The sequence below is a fragment of the Montipora capricornis genome, chromosome 14, assembly GCF_036669925.1.
Source record: "Montipora capricornis isolate CH-2021 chromosome 14, ASM3666992v2, whole genome shotgun sequence".
Lineage (NCBI taxonomy): Eukaryota > Metazoa > Cnidaria > Anthozoa > Scleractinia > Acroporidae > Montipora > Montipora capricornis.
Window position 1 is genome coordinate 11,425,305 of NC_090896.1, and position 10,000 is coordinate 11,435,304.

At 38.1% G+C, this 10,000-nt stretch overlaps 1 protein-coding gene across 3 annotated transcripts in view; it reads right to left on the reverse strand.

Moving 5' to 3' along the window:
• The window catches only part of LOC138033085 (general transcription factor 3C polypeptide 1-like), a 111,508-nt gene that overhangs the window by 34,372 nt on the left and 67,136 nt on the right, over positions 1-10,000 (reverse strand). For all 3 annotated transcript variants that reach the window (XM_068880850.1, XM_068880849.1, XM_068880847.1), the window contains exons 15-21: positions 9,399-9,581; positions 7,233-7,541; positions 6,195-6,292; positions 5,287-5,380; positions 3,055-3,238; positions 1,047-1,260; positions 329-498 (exon numbers count right to left, since the gene is read on the reverse strand). In XM_068880850.1, coding sequence (XP_068736951.1) covers positions 329-498; positions 1,047-1,260; positions 3,055-3,238; positions 5,287-5,380; positions 6,195-6,292; positions 7,233-7,541; positions 9,399-9,581 — 1,252 coding nt within the window. The remainder of the gene's footprint in view (positions 1-328; positions 499-1,046; positions 1,261-3,054; positions 3,239-5,286; positions 5,381-6,194; positions 6,293-7,232; positions 7,542-9,398; positions 9,582-10,000) is intronic.

Consider the following 10,000-nt stretch of genomic DNA (forward strand, 5'->3'; position numbering starts at 1 on the left):
CCATGTCCCTTCTTGGCTTCCCTGTGTTTTGTTAGAGTTCTTCTATAGTTTTGAACAGTTATTTTGATATTTTAGTTAATTCTATGACCATTCGATCAGTGCTGAAATTGCCTAAAATTGCATGACCTAGCCCCTTTAACATCTCTTCCTCGGTAACAAAATGGGGGGAGCAGTCAGTTTTAAATTTATCTTTCATGCTACAATCACTCTGTCCATGAGGGGTGATTATAGAGACATATGATTAAATTCTCAACAAATAAGAACAAGAAAATGTCCATAATCACCTGAATATTATACTAAAAATCAGTAAAATTAGTTCAGTTCTTACCTTCTGCTTTCCGCTTGCGCATCTTTTTTGGTCCTTTTCCTTTCTTGGCCAGCTTTTTGGTCTCTGCTGTTCCTAACGTCCGAATCTTTTTTTGGCTTTTTTGTGGGACTTGATCACTGCCAGAACTCACAGCTTCTTCCTCGACTGCTACAGTTGGTATTGGTGACTTTCTGCAAACAATTTTAAGACGAAACCGTATTAACTATTAACAAATTACATTAGTGTTTCTCCCATTTATGTCTCAAGCGTTGAGATGATCATCACAGTTGTGAGGGGTATTTTAGCATCAGCGAAATGGGGATATAGTCCTCAAGGACTACCAAGTCCAGAGAGTTAAAAACGTCTAGTTAACTTATTATGAAATGCACTTTCAATACTCAGTGCTGTTTGTAAGCTAATTGATTTAAATGATGGGTATGCGCTAATGAGGTAGAAATTAAAAACTCTTATTTGCTAAAAAAATGCTAATAGGCCAGTGCACAGAATGAGCCCAGTTTAAGGCACCCTTTGTAACGAAAGTAACTTTAAAGGATTTGCCCATTTCCGAGTTGCTGCATGCCTCAGTTTCAAAGCGAGTCCTGCTGCACAACCAGTCAAATGGCAATGAGTTGCGCATTCTCATTCAAATCAAACTTATTTCCCTTACAACAGTTGAGAACCAAGACTCAGTTCGAAACAGAGACAAATAGCAACTCGGAAATGGCCCATTACAACTGACCTTTTCCTTTGAACAATTCCAACGTTAGATTTTGTAAGCAACCGCGTCCAGTTCTTTTGCAAGTGACTGAACAAACATCGGTCCAGGCCTCCGGCTCCACGATTGTCCCCAGGTGGCAATTCAACACGGCCTTCGTCTATTTCTTCCTTACCAAACTGAAGTAGTCTCCTGTTTTTAACATTACTTTCCAAAGCTTCATCGGTTCGTACCAACCCTGAAAAGGTACATTTTCTGCCAATGTGAGATATCTGTATCAGATATCGCGATGCGCTGAACTTATGCGCGATAACAATAGTACACACCGTTACTAAGAGCGTTCCCGACAAAGCTTTCTAGGTAAAGGTCATACTGAAACCCTTTCATACTTGATTTTCCAATGGCTGCTAAAAGTTCATTATTTTATGAGCTCGTTAATTGCTTTTATAAAAGGGGTTTTCACTCTGAGACCTTAAAAATTATGACCCTTTCATATACCTATAGTTGTTACAGCGCCTTTCAGAAACATCCCAACTCTAAGTTCAACTTTCGATCAGTGGTTATTTCTATCTTACTCTTACGTCTTATTCAATAATTCCAAAAGATCAACTAATTGTGGGTAACAAGTACTTTTAAGTTCTTTAATTGTAATATGATGTTGTTGTCATACGTCAGTATAAATAACTGAATTACCATTCTAGTTGTCCTTAGCTTCAAGTGACCCTCCAGAAAACCTTTTAAGGTGAGTCACTGTTTCTGTATTGCACCAATAAAACTGCTGATAATTTCTTGCGTCATCGGCTCGCGCATTAGCTCCCCTGCAAACTTAATTTGTCAATTTAAGGAATGGCTATTTTCTCCTGAACGAGTGCGGTGGCCCCCACATTATATATATGTTATTCACCGGCCGGGAGGTCCGTATTGGGAAAAACTGCGCCCGAGGTCTTGAGTTCGGCCCGAGGCCGCAGGCCGAGGGCCGTACTCGAGACAGAGGGCACAGTTTTTTCCAATACGGACCGACCAAGGCCGGTGAATAACATTTTTATTTATTTCTAAATTTTATTTTTAGAAGGTAGGAGAAATTATTAAGAAAAACTGGAAAAGTCGTGTTTTTATTTTACACATTGTTGGGTAATAAAATTCGCTTTCACTGTGATAGCTTTCGTCAGAATCCATTGTTTTTTTATGAGAAAGTTGAACAATAACACTGCTCTATTGCACTTTGCGCACTTTGCGCTTAGCGTAGTTGGTTACCATGACCGTGGTCAGGAGATAGGAAAATACTACCCGCTCCCGGAACCAATCATATTGCAGGATTCTCAGGATACCGCCCGCTCACGATCAAAGAAATAAATAATGTTACATATTTTTGCTGAGAACAGTATCTTCATAGAGTAGTAAAAAATATCAGCAAAAAACAATGCCTAGTTTTTTGAAAATTTCATAAAACTGAACGGAAGGAGCCATTACGGGTCGCACAGCCAACAATCAAGTTAAATCTATTTTGGAGTGTTAAGTACTCACAAAGGCATTCAAATACATTTGTCAGGTTCCTATGTGAATTTACCATAGAATGACACCAGGCTTTGCATTATATCAGGGATTGCATTTATAAAATCGAGCTAAATTTGTCCTGCATTTGGGAATGCACGGCAATTGTCAAAGCGGCTTTTATAGCTGTATTCGTCAGTGCCGTACCAGAACGATACGAGCGCGGTGAACCCCCTTATTACTCTTTTATTATAAATAGCGCGATTTTCAATTGAATCTGATTGCTTCAAAGTTCTCGCGCCACTTTTTCAACCAATGTGCTCGTGCACATTTTCTTGGGCTTTGTGTCGGCTACGTGTAATTACTTTGAGCTTTGATTGGTTTACTGGATTGTCTCCGTCCTTTTGATTGGCCAAAGTAATTACTTTGGTTTTGGTTTACAACACGCATTTGAAAATCGCTCTACTGGTGGAACAAAAGGGAGTTAAAAAACGGACTCCTCGACCCTATGACCAGAAATTAACACACAAAGAGTGCATACCCAGTGGGGTATTGAGACAGACGCAGTTCAGATCCCTCCAGTAACTCCTTACAGCAGCCATGGTCGTAAACAAGTGAGTACGCATTTCAAACGATTTCTCTGGTGGTGGACAAACAGTGTGATAGGCAGGAATAGAAGTTCTGGTGTCCAATAATTTCACACCCTTGCTTAAAAATATCTTCGCCTACAAAACAAGAAGACATTAAAGTGCTACAATGACAAAGGAATCAATTCTTCTTTTTCTTTGTATTTGAAATCTATGTTTACTTAACTAAACACTAAGGTCGTATTCTACTGAGATCAACCGTTTCAATCGCAACCGGTTTAGGTTTCCCAATAGAACACCTTTTCAATCGTTTTCTTTTGAAACGCTGCAATTCCTGAGAATAGTCATTACCAGACCTCTCCGCGTTGACAAGTTGAAGGAAACAACATGGCTGGAGCCTGCGTAAACGACAGCAGTCGCTGCCCATGACTTCCCAAACTAGTTTGACCACCCAAACCAACCAAGCCAACAGAAAGCAGTTTTTTTCCCAATAGGACACGAAAAAACCCAACCAATCTAAGACCGTTGTTTCCAAAAGAAAACGGCCCAAGAGACCCAAGTTTGAAACCTTGATTTCAAAAAGACACCAGTTTATTTTAACTGGAATTTTTCTATTTGATGGTCTGCCATTACTAATTTTAAAATCTTGAGAGAGCTGGATCGAGGATAGGCTATCTGGTTTAAGAATGCAATGCGTGTGTACGCGACGCATTTGAGCTTTCAGACACTTTTCAGACTCTTTTTAGAAGCTAGCGCGTACATGACATCACTTCTTCCTGGATCCAAAACATTTGAGGTCCAATTGGTCATTAATTTTCTGAACGTGAGTAATGGCGCACCGTGCAATCCAAACTTACAGTCAAAGTAAAGAGCCTTTAGATAAAAAATTTCACCAGTCGAGTGAGAAGCAAACAAACTCTCGAAGTCTGAAGGAAAAAAAATAGGTGATTTTTTTATCACAGTTGCACTATACGTCATGCGTCGTTAGCATTAAGTTATGGGAAGGTCACTCCAGGGCCCGGTTGTTGAAAACCCGATTAACGCTAATCCAAGATTAAAAATTAAACAAGGAGATTATGTCTCTACTCCCAAATGCTGTTCAACGCTGATATTCGGCAAACCTTTACATTGGAGGAAGTCAATATTGAAAAACAAAAAAAGGCAAAGGAAACTTTCACCAAAAAATGGAAAACATGAAACAAAGTTCACGCTAACCCTGGATTAAGTTAATCGGTTTTTGAACAATCGGGCCCAGACGAGCAAGAGGGAGTTTACGATCTACGACGCGACGGCAACGAAAACGTTACACATTATGCATATTTAATGGGCAAAAACAATAGCTTTAAACGCTCTGCACGTGAATTTTTCATTTTTGTACATTTCTTTTACGTTTTCTGCAAATCTACAACGTGAAATTACCAATTCTCAAGTTTTTCAGAGAACCTGAACACAAGGCATCAAATTTGAATTGTCTGTCGTAGCTTCAACACCGCTCCTCCTCATTCAGTTCCTGGAAAGTTACACTGGTTTTTTAGACGTTAGACAAGCCGACATAATGATGGAAAAGATTAATTAACCTGAAGTTGCAATTTTAAATGACGTTTTCGTTAACATCGCGTCGCAGATCTTAAACTCTGTAAGCTCGCTGGAGAAGACACGGTGGTGCCAAAAGAGAAAGCAGGAAGGGTGGGAGGGTAGGGCGACTCCAACCAAAGTTCGTCAAACTGACAACCTTAAATAAATGAACGCACACTAATATCACATGCCCGAAGTCTAATGAATATCAATGAGATATAAATAGAGGAATGAAACATCATTATGTCAAACAGAATTTCATTAGCAAAACAAATATGTCAAGCACACATAAAGCACTATCGCCCACCTTGTTAAGACGAAAACTCCCATGCTGCATATTAATTCTGCGGCGTACACACGCATTGCATTCTTAAACTAGTGAGCCTTTGACGTCATTTTCTCCTTGATCCAGCTTTCTCAAGAACTTAAAGTAAGTAATGGCGGACCATTAAATAGGAAAATGCCAGTTGAAATAAACATGTGTCTTTTTGAACTCAAAGCTTAAGACTGTGGTCACTTAGTGTTTAGTTACTATAGTTTTGAAATCCAAAGAAGGATAACAATTGATTTTTTTGGTCACAGGGGCACTTTAAGTTCACCGGTTTACTTACGTCTCTGAGAATATGTGGAAGTGGAAGTAGTGGTGTGACCAAACCTATGTGAGCCAAGTTGGTGAGGAGGTTTGATGGGCCTGATTTAAATCTCCTACAAAAAAAAAAAAAATTATTGGAATTATCCATACCACATTGGAAAGAATTTTCAACACAAAGACTTCAAATCCAAAGCTTAAATGGACTATTGCACAAGTTATGATTTAGGCAATACACGCGACAATTGTCGACAACGATGAATCACGCATGCTTCAAAATGTGTCACACTGACAGGTCAAATTAATGCCTACTAATCGAACACGCAATTCACACGAAAACCCTGAGTTTTACGTGTTTACCATTATTTTTCCTCTTTGAACAGGCAGATCTTTGGCTTCTCTTTTATTGCTCCTTCCCTTCGCCTTCTTCTTTGCAAAAAAAAAAAAGAAGAAGAACAAGCAACAACACCTCCTCATCTCCAGGTGTCCGCCATTTTGGGTTTGAAATTTTGGCGCCAAAACAATTTGTTCCCTGTGCCTGCGTATGTCACCTTGTGTTTATGCTTATCGCAGATGTAAACAACCTAGTGCTTACGCTTGTGTCGTACATGTAAACCAGCCTTAACTATGTACTTAGTCTTTCTCGTGCTAATATGGTTTTTATTTACTGGAAACTAATTTCCATAACAAAAAGCTTGGACTTGGGCTTATTTAACAAAAAAAGGGGGTGGGGGCTCAAATGTAAGCAACTGTTGAACTGAAATGGTAATGCTCCTCAAGTCCCTTTTATTTTGTGAAATGTTGGGTACTACAGTTTTTTCTTGCATTTATATTTGCATCTGAATATGCCGCGCCACTGTCAAGCAAAAAAATGGTGAAAGTGAGACACGCTTGCAGAAGTGAAGCCAGTGAAAAAGAGCCCAGACTTACCCACATTCAAAGACCCTTCCTTTAAGCGGTTGTGGAAGATCACCAAGCAGGACGTTCCTATTTGCAGGATCACTTGCATATTCATCAAAGCCTTCAATCTTCAGAAAAAGATATAACAGCTATGTAAGCAGTGAAAAAAGGGATATATAACAGTCAAAACAAGATTCCTTAAGTTTGCGTCTTAAGAACTTTTTTTATATGGCGCCACAATGATGGGAGCCCTAGGTGAGAGCTATCCCCACTTAATTAAAGAGTGAGAACGACTCCACAATTTCTCCAAAACCTCAGTCAATAATTGTTCGAATTACGCTCTATTTCTCAAAAACGTCTAAAGAAAAAAAAAAAAAAAAAAGCCTATTGGAGAAATAAAACATTAATAGAAGGTGTTAAATGAGTGAGACAAATTTAACGTGGCTATCACCTCAACAAACTTTTCTACTTTATTTCTTGTATGAAATGGTCCCAAATGCGTTTTTAGAACCTTTTTATTGAAATTTCAAAAGGGTCCCTTTGCCATCTCATTTCAATTCTTGTTAAGACTTTGGTGATTCTTCGCCATATTCGCCACTTTCGCCAAATTTACCAAAATTGCCTGTCTGAAAGGGGCCCTTGGTCACCTCATTGGAACATTCATCAAACTTTGGCGATTCTGTGCCATATTTGCCATTTTCGCCAACGTGTGTATTTCTGGACAATAGTTCTTGGAACTATGTGATGTATTTGGGATTATTTCGGAGAATACATTAAGTGGAACGTTAACGTTTGTTGAAGTGATTGGCACTTTACAGAAATTTCACAAAATTTTACTTGTGATCAAAAAACAAAACAAAACAAAACAAGGTCATTTGAAGCTGGCAAAAAGATGAGCCGAACCAAGGGGAAATTGACTTTGCTTGCATATTTGTAGCTTCACCACTCAATTTCTCACTCAAAAACGGTACTGCCAGGTACACAGGCTGTCGGACATCATAAATTACACCTTAAATTTTCAAAGAAATCTGTGCACTTCTCCTGGAGCCATACGCATCCTCTGCTTACCTCTCCGGCAATATCTATTGACCTGCAGAGAATTGTCACAGGCATCACTTGTAAGACATCAGAGAAACGAAACCAGCCAAGAAGAGGTGTACCATCTTCATTGCAAACTTTTGCTAAAGGCTTTAAGAACTTAATCCAGTTATCACTGTGATCTAAGCTTTCTTCCATGCCACTGTACATTTCACTTTCAAAATCTTCATTTGATGTCTCCTGCTGACATATATCACCATATACCAGCACCCATAACAGCTCGTGTATGGCTTGCGCTCTGTAAAATCTTGGAAGTAAGGAGTATTTATGGACTGGAGCCTGAAAACAATCAAAAATTGTAGAATTTTAGTCACAGTTGAGCATAGAGTAGTTTTCAACAGAGTGTTTTAAAAGAATACCAAAGTAATCATTTCCACCAATCACAGCAGGTCCAAACAGCACAATGAACCAATCCAAATTTATAGCAATTCCATGTAACTTCCTCAAAGGGAGGGAAAAATCGCGTGTGCAAGTCGCGATTGGTTTTGGTTTTCCTTCTCATTGGTTGATAAACGGGCGCTAGAGTTTTACACCAATCAATGAGCCTAGAAATTGCAATTGTTTAATTACTCTTGACAGTCATTTGAAAACTTCTCTAAAAAACAAAACATTTGCATGTACAAATACAGGAAACCCTGAACGTTGAGTGGAATGATGCATCAGACACAGTACATGCATTTACGGTCTACTCCGAATTACAAAAAGGGCAGTTGGCAAAGACATAACCATCTGACAGGAAAAGTAAGATGAAATCACTGGCCTTTCGACATTAAAGGGCACTGTCATGTGCTAAATTTGCTGTTTTTAACTCAGCACTGGGTAAAAACTTAAAGTAGTACTTAAGCTCACACGTATGACATTCCTGACAACCCACTGACAAGATATGAAATATATTTATGGCACAAAGTGCTATTCGTGGTTAATTTTTCGCAGACTTTCTGAAGACACCGTCTCCAAGTTGCAATCCATTTGCATCCTCTCCATCCTTGGCTGCAAGCAGCAAAGAAAAGCTTCAATGCTTCTTGGCAACAAAACCACTGCATTATTTTTTGGTCTGCATTGATGCAAAGGCGTCTTTAAGTGTTTTAAGTTTTAGTAAAATAGAGTGACAATGCCCTTTTAAGAACCTTTGCAATTTATCATTCCTACATGTATGCCTTGCTACATTTGTTATTCTTGCTGCATTTACTACTTTTGTTAACATTTTAAATTTTTTTTTTGATTGGCGATGTACAATTCGTTTAATTACAAATTAACGAATTTTGCCAGCAATGTCTTGTGCACATTTTTTGCTAAAATTGCTATCGAGATTTGCCAGCAAATCCGTGACCTAAGTGGATGAATGCTGAAAATTCTCATTCAAGAATTCAATTTAAGGATGCAAGCAGAAAGGATGTTCTCAAGACATAATGCTATCCTTACTTGGAAAACAACTTTGTTGCCTTAAAAAGTCTTAAAGACTTTTACTGCTTCCAATCAGATAAATTTACTACTTATTCTTTACAAGAATACTCCACCGCCCCTTCAAGAACTACAAATTTTGTTGTTTAAAATTAATTTGATAAATTAAATGCCAAGCAAAGAAATTTGTTTAAAATAATAATAATAATAATAATAATAACAACAACAATAATAATAGTAATACTAATAATAAACTGCCTTGAATGTGTTCCCGTATATTTGAAAGAGGAAAAAAGGTAGACACGTTTAAACAAATCTTTTGGAACATGGATTGTATTTTAATACACTACAAAGTTTTTTAGAACAGTAAATGGAAGTGGCAACTCGTCCTATGATGAAAAACTTCATTCAAATTGAAAAAAGCATAGGCAATCATATCCCAAGGCTGCACAAAAAGGCGGACAATAGACAACTTTGACGATACGGCGGCCCTTTTGAATTGTGTTGCTGCAATAGCTATCATAGCTTAATTTGCGCCGTGAGCATCCCATAATATCTTTCCAAACAATCAAAATCAAAATGTCTGCCAAGTCGTCGAAGTAGTCTTTTGGAAATAGGTTGTAGCCAAAAAGTGAAGAAAAAAATACTGAACAGCAAATTCTCAAATTCCAGCTTTTAGACGATACAAAAAAACAAGACGTAAGGCCAAATCTTATTTAATTTGAACACACATACCCTCTCTTTCCCATCGGAAGATGCCTTTTTGACTGAACTCTCTGAAGAAACAACATCATCCTTTTCCTGCTGGCCTTTTTTTTGAGCTTCAGTTTTCTTTTTCTCTTTTTCTGCTGCTGCTGCTTCTCGCTCGAGTTTCTTCTTTTCTTTTTCTTCTGCACACTGCTTAGCCTTCTCTTGTCTCTGTTTGATAATGAATAATAATTCGTTAGAGCGTCGCATCGGTATCGCGAGGTCACGGGTTCAAACCCCGTTGAAGTCCTGAATTTTTTAGGCTTCTTTACGCAATTGCAAAAATTGCGTTCATAACTGCGTGGATCATGGCTTCACTTGATTTCATATCCGCAGTTCGTATATGATCCATTTCATATATCATTTCATCGTTTAAATCGTACTTTGTTATTGAATCAGACAGTGACTAAATGAGACTTTATCGTACTTACTGATATCCTAATTACATTTAAAAGAAAAAACTTTTGTAAGTGTATTTTTCCGTTCAGCACTTTATTTCCTTGATGTACATGTATTGCATGCGATATTTTCCATTGCTATTAAATTTGCGTTTGGTTCTATTGTTATAATAATATCTGACCAGATAGTTG